The sequence below is a fragment of the Scatophagus argus genome, chromosome 15, assembly GCF_020382885.2.
Source record: "Scatophagus argus isolate fScaArg1 chromosome 15, fScaArg1.pri, whole genome shotgun sequence".
Lineage (NCBI taxonomy): Eukaryota > Metazoa > Chordata > Actinopteri > Scatophagidae > Scatophagus > Scatophagus argus.
Window position 1 is genome coordinate 14276158 of NC_058507.1, and position 15248 is coordinate 14291405.

At 40.5% G+C, this 15248-nt stretch overlaps 3 protein-coding genes across 5 annotated transcripts; 2 read left to right on the forward strand and 1 right to left on the reverse strand.

The window, feature by feature from the left end:
* The first annotated feature begins 45 nt into the window (after window positions 1–45).
* ppp1r14d (protein phosphatase 1 regulatory inhibitor subunit 14D) lies at window positions 46–6558 on the forward strand. The gene is made up of 4 exons (XM_046413106.1): window positions 46–488; window positions 5718–5798; window positions 5972–6004; window positions 6137–6558. Exons 1-4 carry the CDS (start codon window positions 309–311, stop codon window positions 6203–6205), a joined length of 363 nt encoding a protein of 120 aa, XP_046269062.1. The 5' UTR covers window positions 46–308; the 3' UTR covers window positions 6206–6558.
* Window positions 6559–7851: 1293 nt separating this feature from the next.
* On the reverse strand, window positions 7852–11301 carry zfyve19 (zinc finger, FYVE domain containing 19). The gene is made up of 11 exons (XM_046413104.1): window positions 11087–11301; window positions 10880–11001; window positions 10736–10789; window positions 10496–10662; window positions 10237–10379; window positions 9707–9815; window positions 9308–9526; window positions 9054–9130; window positions 8780–8881; window positions 8527–8684; window positions 7852–8292 (listed from the first exon to the last, which is right to left on the reverse strand). The coding sequence occupies exons 1-11, from the start codon at window positions 11138–11140 to the stop codon at window positions 8214–8216; spliced, it is 1284 nt and encodes a 427-aa protein (XP_046269060.1). The 5' UTR covers window positions 11141–11301; the 3' UTR covers window positions 7852–8213.
* A 27-nt stretch (window positions 11302–11328) lies between these two features.
* On the forward strand, window positions 11329–15041 carry bub1bb (BUB1 mitotic checkpoint serine/threonine kinase Bb). Of its 3 annotated transcripts, none has more exons than XM_046413102.1 (9): window positions 11329–11478; window positions 11907–12066; window positions 12165–12224; window positions 12306–12450; window positions 12540–12736; window positions 12822–12985; window positions 13137–13330; window positions 13419–13519; window positions 14055–15041. In XM_046413102.1, the coding sequence occupies exons 2-9, from the start codon at window positions 11924–11926 to the stop codon at window positions 14308–14310; spliced, it is 1260 nt and encodes a 419-aa protein (XP_046269058.1). In that variant the 5' UTR covers window positions 11329–11478; window positions 11907–11923; the 3' UTR covers window positions 14311–15041. The 3 variants fall into 3 exon arrangements, with proteins under 3 accessions (XP_046269058.1, XP_046269059.1, XP_046269057.1); XM_046413103.1 differs by having other exon boundaries at window positions 11354–11478; window positions 11880–12066; XM_046413101.1 differs by having other exon boundaries at window positions 11369–11502.
* The last annotated feature ends 207 nt before the right edge of the window (window positions 15042–15248 follow it).

Sequence of the window (15248 nt, forward strand, 5' to 3'; positions counted from 1 at the left end):
TAGCAAGAGGAGGAGGGAAGGAGAGCAAGACAGTGAGCTTCAGAGAGAGAGGGAGGGAGAGAGAGAGAGAGAGGACAGGCAGAGAACCAGAGCCAGCATTACAGAGAGGGAGAGCACGAACACTCAACAAGATAACAGGAGATACATGTGGAAACAGCAACCCACAAGAAGAGCAGAGACAGAGCAAGGGGAGCTGATTTGCAAAACGAACGTGTCAAAGTCTGTGTGTGTGTGTGTGTGTGTGTGTGGGTGAGTGTGTGTGAGGGAGCTCAGTGTGTTTCCACGGTTCTCCTGAGGCCGTGGCAGCCATGGCGTCAGAGCCTAGCACCCAGTCCAGGGTGATGTTCCAGGCAGCGGATAAAACAGAGGAGCCGGCGAACCGCAAGCTGGGCAAGTTGACAGTCAAATACAACCGCAAGGACCTGCAGAGGAGGCTGGATATCGAGGAGTGGATCGACGGGCAGCTGCACCTGCTGTTTGACTGTGAGGTAGGGTAGAGCTGGCTCACGCAGACGCACGCTCAGACACACACTGAGGAGGGAGGAACTGCACAGCTCATAGGTGCCTGTAGTGGGCTATCCATCATGTGTGAGAGACTACAATGACCTAAAAGAGAAGCGGGTAGGAGGCAAGTAGCTTTTGCTCCATGGCTACAATTTGTGGTACGCAAGCTCTCATGTGTCATTAACCTGGCTGCTGTATCAGCTGTTCGGTGCGGAACGTGGTGTTCTACCATAAAGATAAGATTATTTTTCCCAGACTAGATCTCCGATTTAAGCATTTGCAAGCATGTTGCAACCCTGATAAAGCAACACCTAGATCACTTTAAACACATGGCTAAAATTAAAATTAAATAAGGCATTAAGGCAAACCAACTTTTGGTTTGATACCATGTGAAGTTGAATAGCTTAGATTTGATATAAAGCTATGGACTGAGATGGAGAGTATTTATGTCATCATTTTATTGTCTGTCTTTGTGTGTCGCTGCATACACATTCCAATGCACAATGTCACTCAGTAACTATGCATAATGGAAACTACATACTTAAGTTATTCCTATACTGTATATTGTACTCCATCCAGGGTGCAGAGTTTATGTAAACACAGTGCATGTTATGCAAATATAGGAACAGGTGTAACATGTGCTCATTATTCTCTTATTATAATGTTTAATATGTACAGGGGATTATGACGAGGTATCAGCCATCTTTCTCCCTCTCTCATACACACCACATGGCAACACAACCTTTATAACTCCACTCCTGTATTGTGGGATACAATCCAATTATGTCAGAGGCTCCATATTGATTTGCTTGGCATTCTCTGAGGGGAAACCATGGCAACAGATGTCTCATCGCCCACATGAGGCAGCATGGCACAGTGGAATTAGGGGTATCTGTTTAGGAGCGTGAGCTTCCTAATGATGAAGCAGATCAGATGAGGACACCGCCTCCGTTTCACGCCAGAGAAGGCAGAGACAAACTGTTTCTCTCTTAATTCTTGAACCGCAAGACCCCTGAATGCAGCTGGCCTGTAGCCACCTCTTTATGTGGCATCCCCTTACACTGCCAGAGATCCCTTTGCACATGCCATATACTCATACTGCAGGAAGTGAGCATGCGTCCGCATCCATCTAATTGGCTGGCTGGCTGACCTGGAAGTTCTTCACAGGAAATTGATATTGATAGTGATTGCTAGTGATAGCATCTCCAGTCATCTCTGCGGCTCTTTTTCTACACCAGTAAACAGCAGGGGTTAAACCTGGTTGGTTTGATTTTAAAACATTTTGGTCACAACTGAGTGCTAAGAATATTGTGCTTTTATTTTCCTGATTGGAATATTTATTTTATAAGCTTTATTTGCCATCCAGAGCCTCCCTTCCTGTGGTAATATGTTATAAAATGCTTGTAAAGGGTTGAATAAAGCATATTAGTGGAAACCAGGACATGTGGATGATATAAACAGATCTGAAGTCTTTCTCTGTGTATTCTTTTGGTCTTGTCCTAGAAACATCTAATTATTTTACATTTGCAGTACTTGGCATTTAAATTTCTGGTTCTGGTATAATCAAACATGAGGATAAATGTGAATATGCATATTTCCCCATTAAGTTGAATGGTGGGCTCTCGGCATGACTGATAAAATGATGGCAAATGTCTTTGATTAAATCATGATAGTGCCTGTCATCATGATTTCAAGTAAACAGAAGTTCCTTATCTGTAATGTTGCATTAAGAATAATCTGCGCCCTTGCCATATGAAAATGAAGGCTTTAGTCTCTTGCTGGGATGGCCTGAATATTTGCATTAGCCACTTGCATGGAGTTAGTCATGGCTTGTCCATGTGCACTGGCCAGTGTAATGAATTTTGCATGGACTCAGGGGAAGGTTACTCTGTTGGTTCTCAGAGTCTTCCCGCGTGGAAGCATTTACCATCAGTCCCCTGTGTCACCACCTGAATTATTTAACCGCATCTCTAATTCATACAAGTGCTGCCCCGGTCTGGAGTGACCACCTTTGTTGCAAACTTCACACCTTTAAAGAAACATTAAAAAAAAAAACTGTGAAAAATAATTTTGAGATAGACTTGAAAACCCTGAACAAAGATTAGGCTTGTATAGTATAGTATAGTATAGTATAGTGACAAAAGTTTGATTTAAAATTCGATGTATTGTACACTCATCGTAAGTTTTAGTTCTTACGTCTGAATTTTTCCACTACTGTACAATCAAACAACATGATTTTGGATATTACCACTCTGTTTGTCCCCATTTAACTTTAACTAAGTCTTTAACTGTATAATGACTCACTCAGTGAAGTTAATGAATATTATGACCTGTGGTTAGCTCGTGCCTGACAGGAAAATGGAAAAGTCTGATAAGTTAAACATGCTGGCATGCTGGCATTTTATCAAAACAGCTGGATTTCCTGGGCATGGTTTCCTTCACATTACAATAGCAAACACATAGCGTGTGTTATAGAATGACAGTGTGTTTGATGTTAATGGTTGTTGTAATATTTCCTAACATTATAGGTTCGCAAATATCATTAATTAACACTTATATTTAAGGAACATATAGCAATGGAACCAATCTAAAAACGCTATAACCAAAAGTTTTAGGGAATAGTTCCATATTTCTGGAAATAATTTTATTAGCTCTCTGGTCCAGAGTTAGATGAGAAAATCAATCAACCACTAACATGCCTGTTCAATATGAAGCTACATGCAGCAGCTGGTTAGCTTAGCACAGACTGGAAACAGCTGTTCTGACTGTGAAAAAAAACCATCTAGCTAGTACCTCTAAAGCTAAGTTTTTATGCTAAGCTAACTGGTTGCTTGCTGTAGCTTCAGCTATAAACTGTCAAAATATTAAAAATGTTGTTCTGGTGGATACTCGTGGTCCTCATAGGCCATAATTATCCAATATATCCTTGCAAAGGTCAAGGATACATTTTGATCTGAGGTTTGCCCTTCATGATAGGTCGGGGAGGTCATCAAAGTCATTAGGTGAATAGCTCACTGGGGGCCTTTAATATCAATACTAATTTTCATGATGATCGTAATGGTATTTCAGAAATCGCCCTCTGGTTGAACTTGTTGCACTGGCTGACTGATCGATTTATTATCCTTAGGGCATTTTTTAGACAGAAAAAACCATTTATATGACACAAATCTAAACAAACTGTTTCTCTGAAAAAGACTAAAATCAATTGCATTAAGAAAAAAAATCAACACCACAAAGAACTGCAAGTATTTGAATCAAAATAACAAACAAGAAAGATTAAAAAATTAAAAACATTTAAATGTTAATGCTGCCTCTCTGAAATGTGAGTCGCAAACCTAAGAAATCATGACATGAAAAATCAGGTCACCATGATTCTGAATTCTAATGGAGTCATTTTTTCTTGATAAAATGCAACTGCTATTTAGACTGCAACTGTATTGCCCATCTAAAGCTGCAATCCACTGAGAGCCACTTTGATATTCATGAATTCCAGTATTAGTGCCAGCATTCATTTCAGCTTCAATCTATTGCTTTTAACTTCAAAAAGTGCTGCTGAGACATTTTTGTCCAGAGGCCTCATTAAAATGCAATTTTGCTCTGACAATGAAGGTAATTCTTAACAAGCTGGAAATTGCCACTGCATATATGAAATGCTGAAAACCTACTGTAAGGCTCATCGTTCATGGTAAATGCATGTTCCTTTAATTGATATTCAGTGGTGCTCTGCACAGTCCTGCAGTCACAGGTAGACCGGCGGGAATTTAAACCTCAAAAAGTATACCACTGTTCATACTCATTGCTAATGTAGTACTTGGATAAGTTTCATTTTCACAGGAATCCTTTACTTACTGAATATAATACTCATACGCCTGGTTTGACAGCAGACATTATAATAAATATCTACTACTCTACCATGTACTCTAAATAACTACTCATATTCATAAGGTGGACTTCTAGGGTCATCTCTGCACTCCTTGAAGGCTGACTAATTAAAAGAAATCTGGAAGATGTGATTAACACCATATAGTTGAAAATATTTGCTCTAAATATGTGATGCACAAAAACACAAACCGAAAAGCACAACACAACCACCCACAGCCTAGCTAGTAGAGCAAAGCCCACGCAGCACAGAAATGTACAGCAATGCACACAGCCCTGCATGTGTCCTGCAAACATCAGCAAAATCACACGAAGGTCCAAACTGGCAGCATGTATCAATTAGAGTGGGCACAGGGGATTCCGGAGGAGGGCTCATCTATTCTGCCACTCAGCACTTCCACATTGATTAGCTTTCTCCTTGTCCAGAAAGCTGTGCAAATCCCATCCTCACTAGCCATGAAAACTCCCCAACTGAAAAACATTCCTCTTAAAAAGAGGCCCCTCTTGTCAGATGAATGTACACCTGCTGACTCTTGATATTATCGTGTCCAGGATCCACTAGTGACTCTTTCTGGAAATGTAGTTAACGTGTGGATGAGAGCTTGTGATATGAATTGACTTGGCTTTAATCTTTCACTGTGCTGCCAGCCACTCTTTAGTTAAGGCTAACATTTTACACATTTTAAAGGAGTTTGTATAGATGTAGTAAGGCATCCAGTTCATATATTAGTTAATGTTGCCTTTGGGTTTGTATTCCAATTCACAAAAAAGTGGGACAAGCTAGCTGAGGTGAATATATTCTTTAGAAAACATTTCAACTGGAAATAATCTCTCAGCTGAGATAAATGCTAGCTTAAACCATCCATGAAATCTGATGATGGCATGTGGTAAGTGTGGTCTCCTGAAGCCTTTTTGCCTGCGTGCCTCAGTGCTCTTCAGCTCTTCAATCATATCACTGTTATGAGAAATTATTCAGGAAGAAAAACAGTGCAACGCTAATAACTCTGGAGATTGGCTAATAGTAAAAGTATGGTGTCAGTTCTTTAAAACCTGACAATCCGGCAGCTTATATACTATGATGCATGGATTTAATTACTGTGTTGCAATGTCTGATGCAGCCTGCCACGTTGCATCACATCCTGGATCACATCTTGCATCATTTCGTTCTGAATGACTCTGAATAATGGTGTGAAGTCTTACCACTATGAGTGAAAGAATGGCAAGATGCCCACATTTTACAGTTTTTGCAACATGCAGAAATACAAGTGTGGGGCACTATAGTAACAGAAAAATATCAACTTCAGACCCTAACTTGTCTGTAACTGCTTTTACAGGAGGAAGAGATTCCCGAGTTAGAGATTGACATAGATGAGCTCCTGGAGCTGACAGACGAGGGGCAGAGGATCCGGTTGCAGGTACGATTGTGCAAGTTAACCTAAAAACAAATACATAGTTAACTACTTGCAATATGGGGTAATAGCTAAACAAGCACTTGACCCTTGCTGGAATCCAGTGTTGCAATGTTTGCCTTGAAAAAGCAATGTCCAATGTTGTTAGTGAACCTTCCTGTGTTTGTGTTCTTTGTCAGGAGCTGTTGCAGGAATGTGGAAAGCCAAAAGAGGTGAGTCAAAAAATACATACTGATATGAAAATGCACACAAGCATGTAAAGATTTGAATATTTATTAGAGAAAAAGTAATCCTTGTTTAAAGTTATTGTTGTCATGTAGAAAAAAAATGTATCTTCCCCACAGGATTTTATCAACGGTCTGCTCTACAGGATAAAAGGTCTACGCAAGATGTCAGGTCCCTTGAAGAAATAATTCTAGGTCAAGCAAATTGAGACAATGTGGAGCCTCTTATCTTAACTGTTTGGATGCCTGTCTGTGGGACTCTCTTTTTGCCCCCTGCCCCCTTCCAGGGTCAGCATCAGTTTTACACCAGAGCAGTCGGGTTTTAAATGGATTTTTTTTTCTCTTAAATTTATGGACTGCTATAACATTTTGTCTCCCATAAAAATACCAATAATGCACATGTGATAAAAGTTGTATTTACTCAGATGGACCGTTTGTTCTTTTTTGTGTAAGACTGTATATTTTTGGTTGCCTATTTATGTACAGAAATATTTTTGTTCTGATAACAGCGTATGTGTATGTCGAAATAAAATTGAACATTTTCAAGACAAGACTGTTGATGAATTTTAAAAAAACAAACAAACAAAAAAAACAGGTTACACCTTATTCTCAACAACGTGACTGACCAAAAGCATTATCAGCTATTATTTATTCCACAGGCACAAATAAATATTGACACGTCCATTAGAGCCATCAATTTAAAGTACCAATTAAACTGTCCCGTCACCACACTTGGCCTTTATCACTGCTCTAAAATACATATTGGCTTTTCAAAAATGCTTATGTCCTACTGTTCAGAGACAACAATAAGACTTGTAGCACAGCCACTGCAGCACAGCTGTCAGCACATCATTCCCAGAATACAAGCTTCAGTTTCCCGGTGTAAATTTTTCAACAGAGTGATGGAAACAAAGGAGACGTTGACATGTCAGATCTAGGAGTAAACACAGTGGCAGCAAAGTCCATTAAGTATGCATCCATTATCCTCACCCATTTCCTGTCTGTGGTGCATGTCTGACATGGCCAGAAAAAGGCAAACACAATAACGGCCTCCATACAAACCTTAATGGAGCGAGCCCCCAGAGGAAAGTGTAATTATGGTTTCTCCTCAGTTAGCTTGACAGTAATGCACACTGATGAAACTGCACTCCAGCCTCCTCTCTGTCATACACTGAGGGTCTTTCGGCTGAGGGCTCCATTATAGTAATTTGCTTGGTTCGCCCCTCTTCCACTCTTACTTCTCCTGCCAGCCTGGGACATTTTTGTCGAGCGATCAAAAATGGCTTCAGAGTCTAAAAATACAACTGAAAAGAAAGGCAGTGACATAGCGCCTAACACTTTTACATCCTTCAGAAAGCAATTACACACAAGGACAAAAAAGGCAATACTTGTGTGACTCACAGCCAAACATAGATTACAAGCAAGACTGCAGTGCTTGCCAAAAGAAAACAAAGCCCTCAGTAATCCTTTTATACTGACTCCTCTGTACTTTTTCAGTGCAGAGCTGACAATAGTCTGGGTTCATAAATCATCCCAGATGAACTTATGATGTGTCTGCTTTCTGTCTATGTTGTCACAATAAAAAAAAAAAAAAAGAAAGAAAAATTAAATGGTGATAAGGGCAGAGTGCATCAAAGATGAGCCTTTGTTGCCTTTGGAAAGTAGGACAAGTGACATCAGAAAAAGGCTTTAAGCCTCTTATTCAGTTGGGCAGTTTAAAACTTCTCTGTATGCAGAAGCTATTCAGTTTCACTAAAATACCAACACTGTCTAGCAGCCTCTGCAAGATTTCATTCATTATACATCATTATTTTTTACAGAAAAGATAGGCACTATTTTCACATTATACATATTTTATTACATTTACATTGAAGTTTATGTCTAGTCTTTGCTTTCCCATAAATGTTAACCACAGTTTTTGATTTGTTGCATTAGTCTGTTGGTAACTACAGAAATCAGATGCTGCTCTTCCTGTGGTCTACACAAACACATGTTTATAACCATTTTAGACAAACTGGATAAGTTGAAGTTAAAATTAGAGGTTCTGGCTTGCTTTAGAGAACAGGTTGTGTTTAAATCTTCTGAAGCAGTTTTATTAACAACAATAATAGGTCACTTAAGTCTAAATCACTTAAGTTTTAACAGTGATGACTGACCAGAGCCCGATAAGGCACAAACCTACAGCACAGTCTCACTATCATGTCTTCCTCTTCTTCTTTGGTGCAGTGTAGTTACTGGTGCGATGCTCCATCCTGTCATATTTATCATGTCCTTCCCTGGAGAGATAACAGAAAGTGGATTGATAATTCATCACACTAAATACTTTATATTCATGCTGCTTAACAGTATGGCAGCAGCCTACCCAGATAAATTATCTGGGTCATGGTATGCATTCCAAATCACAGCCATCTTTCTTGGGCATCAAAGCAAAGATTTTCATGCAAAGCTCTCCTGTGAGCCAAAACCAGAATTATTGTTGAACTTGTTATAATGAACGTATGTTATGCTACCTGAAGCAGCGGCTGCAGTACAGGTCTCCATCACAGGTGTGACAGCGAAGGGTGGCATCTTGGTTACAGATGCAGCACCATGGAAGCTCTTCCTCATCACTGTCTGATAGCTGGTGTGCAACAGCAGCTGGTGAAACCCTACTCTTAGGTGCTGGAGTCTTTAAAACATATCAGATAATCAGGGGATTAAACATTATTCTGTCAAATAGCTTGCAAAAAGGTACGACATTGCATTTTGGGTTTTGTTTAGTACCACTTTCTTAGGAGCTTTTTCTTTTTCAGTGTTTTTTGGTCCACTCTGCTCTAAAGGTATGTTGTAGCCACTGGCTTCATCCAATGCAGCCTCTTCAGAGAGCTGAAACACAAATCAGAAATACAAGAATTTCCGACATGCTCTCCAATTCACATTACAAATTATTAAAATGGCATAATAGCAGCCCCTTGTGGACTGCCAAACTGGTCTATCTTGCAATATACAGTGGAATCTACACATAAGTATTAAGTTTATTTTGCATTAAGTCCCAGACCTGTTTTAACACTCTCAGAACAGCTTCTTCCTCTGTCTCCTCGTCACTGTCAGGATGCTGAAAGTCCTCCATAGTAACTGGAAGTGTCATGACAAATACAACAATGATAGGATTCTCTAAGGCATTCACACTCAGCCATGGCCACAGTGTTTAAATTTAGAGCTCTTATCATATTTTCTGACATTCAGATGTGAACATAGGATAGAGAATAAGGTCAAGAAAGGGATACAGTAAGATCTTTGTGGGTGAAGTACCTTTGTCTGGATCCTGCCCTTTCAACTGCGCCAGCCTCTTGGCCATATGAAGGACCTGATCCTGGGAATGCTGCTCCTTCCTCAGCTCCTGCATGGCTTCCTCCAGCAGACTGGCCTTCTCAGCCTCCAACTGTTTGGCCGACTCCTGGTTTTCCTCCAAATTCTCATCCAATGTTCCCCCCTCCCCTTTATTGAGATCATTCATCCCACCATCTACACCTGTAGGGGGATTATTAGTTCAGGGCATGTTTAGAAAATTCCCATAGTACGTGAACAAAGCCGAATTTTGGTGTGAGAACGTAGACAAGATCATTCTGATTGCATAAGACTATGATATAAATGTATCATTAATTTAGACATTTAACATGGGAGAAATCAATGACACAAGTAACATCTTACTGCATTCAGGATTTGATTGCTGGTTGTCAATGGCAACTTCCTCTGTCATCTGAGTAATCAGATCATTGGCTTGTTCAGTCTGAGTCCTGTTAGCTGGAGGCTGGTACACCTGCACAGATGAGCGCACACAAGTACCTGTACTGGTAAGCAACTATGGCAAACTGTCTGCCATGCAGTAACTTGTAAATTGTCTTAAATACTTTAACACGTCCATGTGGAATACTGTAAGGGCCAACATGCTACAAACAAGTAGCAGTCGTGGATCAGCGGTTAGGGTGTCGGACCCGTAACCGGTGGATCGCTGGTTCGATTCCCCGTACCGGTGTCCATGGCTGAGGTACCCTTGAGCAAGGTACCTAACCCCCACTGCTCCCCGGGCGCTGCACGCGGTCGTTTGCTGTGTGTGTGCACGTCACTTGGGTGGGTTAAATGCAGAGCACGAATTTCGTTGGAGTGAGTTCCCTCCAACGACAAAATATGTCACTATTCACTATTCTACTATTCTAAAAGTAGAAAGAGGATTTGCTCACGGGTGGAGAAGCTTGAGATGGCGGAGGCTGACCCCGTAGAACTGCCAGACGATCCTCCATCTCCCCAACAGAAGGCACTGGGCGGCTGGGAGCTTTCAGAGCAGCAAGGCGAGACTCAAGGTCTTTCTCAGAGGGCACAGACTCTGAAGAAGAGGTAAAAAACTTACAATGGTTTTTGTTTATATTAGAAATATTACTACTGTACTGTGCTGTACAGATTTAATCAAAATGGTAGCTGTCGAAAATATAATTTCATTACTTGGTATGGTGTCCTCCTTCAGCTTTTGAAGTCTTTCAGCAATAGCCTGATCTTCTTTACTCAGGCCTTTGGCTAGTAAATGGCCTCCTTTGCTGTTTTTATTGCCTCCATGTGCAACAGGCTTTGTCGCCTGTTCCTGCTGCTTGGCCTCAAATGCAGCGACTCGTCTACAAGAGAAACATTATTATGAAACAGCTGTGTTACAAAGTGCCATGTTTTTCCAATATGTCATATACTGACTTTTTGTAATTTTCAGGAGGAGACCATTTTCCAGCATCATTTGGAGATCCCCCTCTAAAAATGGAGAACCGAAGATTAGCAAGAATGTTTAATAATAGCAATTAATAACTAAATTGATATTCTTTTACATGGTTTGACCTTTACCTTGTCAGATTACCATGGCACTGTTTGCAGACCTTCTGCTGGGTGTTGCCACCGCGAGGTACCACAGCACTGAAAGTCAAACAGCTGGAGCAGAAGGAGCGGCCACAATTCTTACAGCCGAGCTGTGAGGATAGTGTAATTTCATCGGTTACTTCAAACGTTTCATGTGCAAAGCTAAGTGACTCATGCTAGCCAGCAAGGTCTTACCTCCTTCTTGAAGAGACTGAATTTCGATGCACAACAATAACAACGACTGTCCATGTCGACACGTTGAGAGTCATGAGACACGCAGTTATAATTGGCTCATATTGCTCTTGTAGGTAGATATGAATATGAAAGCTGACTCTAAGAACAATAATTTCCAATCAAGCTACAAATTTCAACCTGTCAACGTTGTTATAACCAAAACAGGAAGCATTCCGGAAAATGATGTGCGAAGTCCAGTTACGTTTTCCTGTTTCTTGTTCCTCCAATCAGCTTTCTCGAAATTGTCTCGCGGGTCCCGTTCAAAACACCAAACCGACTGCTGAACGGCGTACTTGCGACAGCGTTGCAGCTGAAATAATCTATAAAAAGGAGTCAGGGGAGACTTAAAAGCGGTATGGAAATCCACCATTTTGAAGGTCGTTAGTTTTATTTTTATATGCCACTGGTAAATTACGCTAACATTGCGAACAACGACAGAAATTGTCGAGGTAGCGCTAATATTAGTAAGCTAGTGCTAGCTCCACCCCATCACGTAATCATTAACGTTTGGAAGCTAGTAGCTTAGCTGGGACACTGGAAACACTTCAGTTGTCTTTCATTTAACGATATAAGATCTTCCCTGCAATAAATAGTACTTTGCTATTATTAGATGTCAGATCATATTCTTAAATGCGTCGTTATTACTTTGCATTTACACACCTCCTTATTTAATTATTGTGTTACGTGTATTGCCCTTGTATGACATTATTTCCATGCCTTCGTTTCCTGTGTAACAACATTGCTCACGCGATAGCGTGTCTGTCGTCCTGTTGGCTCTTAGTTGTTTCAACTTCCACAATGGCTGAAGGAGGAGATGTGGAGTGGGAGCTAAGCAAAGAAAATATCCAGCCACTGCGGCGGGGCAGAGCAATATCGGCATTACATCAGGCACTCAGTCAACAACAGGATGGCGATAGCTTTGCCATCAACCACCAGAGACAGTATGGATGATTTTTAAAACATTGTACCTGGATTGTATGACAATTTCCCTGCGTTTTTCATATAATAATGGTGATTTTGTGTCTTTTTGTTTCTCCAGGGCCTTTGAGTCTGAAGTGCGGATGTATGACGGAGATGATCCACTTGATGTTTGGGATCGGTAAGTTGCATATTTAAACAGTAGCATGTATTCATATGTGCTGCTCTCAAGTCATGGTTACCATTGTTCTGTCTTTTACAGGTATATTAAGTGGACAGAGCAAACCTTCCCTCAGGGAGGAAAGGAGAGCAACCTTGCTACACTGTTGGAGCAAGTTGTGACGAGATTTACAGATGAAAAGAAATATTACAATGATCCTCGCTATGTTGACCTCTGGATCAAATTTGTATGTGTAATATTTTAACTTTTGAATGATTTGCCACTCTGACAACTAATTCAGCTCAAATAACTTTTGCAATACATGTGTGTCACTAGGCAGAAAACTGCTCAGAGCCCTTGGAAATCTACAGATACATGCAAGCGCAGGGAATAGGCATGACACAGTCATCTTTCTACATTGCTTGGTCTGAAGAATATGAGAATCAGGGCAACTTTCGCAAAGCAGACCTGGTCTACCAAGAAGGATTCAAGAAGTGTGCTGAGCCCCATGATAAGCTTCTACAATTTCACAAGTAGGGATTTTTCCAGTAAAGATTATATATAGTTTGAAAAGCAAAATATTCACATGGTCAGGATTGTTGTTGTTGTTATTTGCAGGGCTTTGCAGGCACGTGTGTCTCGACAGGTGATGATGAATGTGGAGAGCGACGATAGTGATGATGAGCCTAAAGTACTGGAGAGGGTTTCTCTAGCTGACCTCAAACATAGAGGGAAGAAAAAAGCTATCGCCCCTGTCAACAGAACAGGGCCTGCAATCAAAAGTAAGTGTCTAAATATACATTAAAATAAGATGTGAATTTTTAAGTTGATAGTACCAGTGCTCCAGCACAATTTAACCCACATATCACTCACAGATGATTGGCATTAGCATTTTTAAAAGGTGTTTGATATTTGATGGATTTTTTTGTACAGGTATGTCTGGAGGCCTGCAGTCACTTGGAGCTCCTGCCCTGGGCAATGCTTCAAACAGAAGGTTGGTGATCTTTGATGAGAACAAGACTGAAAATGCTGGCTCTTCAGAGCCTAAGCTGGAGTCCTGGGCAGCCCCTCCCACCTCCAGGGCGAAAGAGAATGAGCAAAGGCCTGAACGATGGTGTGATGTCAAGGTATGAGACAAGCAAGTGCTTTGTGTGTTGATTTAAAAATGTGGAATTTAACACTGTCTTATCGGTTTAATATGTGTGTATACCATAGATGCCCCAGAAGTCCAAATTCGGACATACTATTATGGCCCCACCACCTCCTAAACCTACCTTCCAACCATTTGTTGAGGAGTCGGACCAGCCACCAACAATGTGAGTGACTAGAAGAATCTAACTTTTTTTCTGCAGTTTTGATGCATTGCTTTTATTTATTGAACTTCTAATTTACCTCACACATTCAGGTTTGTGAGAATAAGTAGCACCAGCTTCCTGAAACTGATGACCACTGAAATTAATTAATAAACACTTCTGATAATTATTTGAATGACCTCCTGTGCTTTGTTGTCTCCTACTCCTCTTTCATATTATTGTGAGCTAAAATAAAAATCTCTATTGCGGGAGGATTTTCGGACGGTCTAAATCACATTTTGAGTTGTGATCAATTGCCAGCTATTGCTGTTTTTGCTTTTTTAATAGACTTTACAAGTAAGAATAGGTTATTCAGTAATAAGTAATCCCATTTTGGGATTAATAAAGTATAATAAAAAAAACAAATACAAACTGAAGCTTTATTCATGACTTGTTTCAAAGTTATTTTAGCCTCAGAAGTTAATTCAAGTTAACCCATCTCAAGCTATGTTGATAAAATTTCTTTGCTTTGCTTTGGCATCTTGCTTCACCCTCTCAGGACTCCATGTAAGATCAACCCAGCAGTGAACACAGTTTTATCGTCACGCAAGCCCTGCAGGGAGGAAACCCCACTAAAGAGACTACAGGAGCACCATCAGCAGCAGAAAGAAGCAGAAGCAGGAAAAAAACAGGAGCAGAGCATGTACTGTAAAGAGCTGCTGCTCAGCGGTGCCTCTGAGTTCTGCTTTGAGGAACTCCGTGCTGAACGCTACTTCAAAAAGGTGGCACAAGAGGTCAGAGGTCAAAAGGATTAAACTAGTGCCAGTGCTTCAAACGGATACATCAAAGACTGACATTTTGAGAGTTCTTTACAAATTTGTACCTACAAAACAAGACTTTATCTGTGTGTATCCTGTCATTACTGTTACCAACTGTTTGTCACCCTGTTGTAAATATTTTCTTTATAGAGATTCAGTTACTCAGAATGGAATAAGAAGACAAAGGGGGTAAAGCTTTTTAGAAACCCTTTTAAATGAAGATACACTATTTTACACTGATTTAGTTGGGTTCATTAAAATACAACCAAATCAATGTCATTTCATTGGTACAAAATACAGCCAAGTGGCAGTAGTGTGGAATCACACAATTTCAACAAACAATATAAACAACGTGCTTCACAGTAGTATTTGAAGGACTGCTGAACTGTGTCTTTGTTGTGTGCACTCTGTCAATACTGAGCACGTTTGTCTCCCACAGATCAAGCTTTAGCACCAGAAATACACATATTCTTAGTTCAACTATTGGTCCCTTTATCCATTTTTCTTAATTGCATTGTTCTTAGCAACTGCGTTTGTTTTTTTTATGAGTGCTGCCTTTTTTAAGTTTCATTTTGTTCAGTGTCTCTTCAGTAGAGGTCTCAGTACAGATCCAGCACAGCCGAAAGAGCTTCAGTGAGGTGATTCAGCTGAGTTTTCTGTCTCCGTCTGATTGAAATATCCCTTTGAGGCCATCTGTCTTGGATGTTCAATAAACTTGCTAAAATGTCTGGTGGATAACTAGTGGGATTCGTTTCGTTTTTTTTTTTTAGACCTGAGGAGACTGTAGTAATGCACTGTCAGCAGGGGGCACGAGAGGGAAGGCATGTGTTGTATTTCTGGTAATAGTATTTGAATTAATAATGGGGTGCTGGAACGATTTAGCGTTGAGTGTAATCTGTTGCTGCAGTTTCAAAAGAGGGTATGAGCAAAACGGG

What these genes read in the sequence shown, in the direction of transcription:
- zfyve19 (XM_046413104.1), bottom strand. Translation starts at nt 11,140, where the DNA reads ATGGACAGTCGTTGTTATTGTTGTGCATCGAAATTCAGTCTCTTCAAG. An exon ending in CATCTCAAGCTTCTCCACCC is followed by an intron (nt 9,816 to 10,236) that starts GTGAGCAAATCC and finishes TCATCTGTGCAG; the next exon opens with GTGTACCAGCCTCCAGCTAA. An exon ending in TTCTGAGAGTGTTAAAACAG is followed by an intron (nt 8,882 to 9,053) that starts GTCTGGGACTTA and finishes TTTGTGTTTCAG; the next exon opens with CTCTCTGAAGAGGCTGCATT.
- bub1bb (XM_046413101.1), top strand. Translation starts at nt 11,481, where the DNA reads ATGGAAATCCACCATTTTGAAG. An exon ending in GGAAATCCACCATTTTGAAG is followed by an intron (nt 11,503 to 11,906) that starts GTCGTTAGTTTT and finishes GTTGGCTCTTAG; the next exon opens with TTGTTTCAACTTCCACAATG. An exon ending in TCGGACCAGCCACCAACAAT is followed by an intron (nt 13,520 to 14,054) that starts GTGAGTGACTAG and finishes TCACCCTCTCAG; the next exon opens with GACTCCATGTAAGATCAACC.
- ppp1r14d (XM_046413106.1), top strand. Translation starts at nt 309, where the DNA reads ATGGCGTCAGAGCCTAGCACCCAGTCCAGGGTGATGTTCCAGGCAGCG. An exon ending in ACCTGCTGTTTGACTGTGAG is followed by an intron (nt 489 to 5,717) that starts GTAGGGTAGAGC and finishes CTGCTTTTACAG; the next exon opens with GAGGAAGAGATTCCCGAGTT. An exon ending in GGCAGAGGATCCGGTTGCAG is followed by an intron (nt 5,799 to 5,971) that starts GTACGATTGTGC and finishes GTTCTTTGTCAG; the next exon opens with GAGCTGTTGCAGGAATGTGG.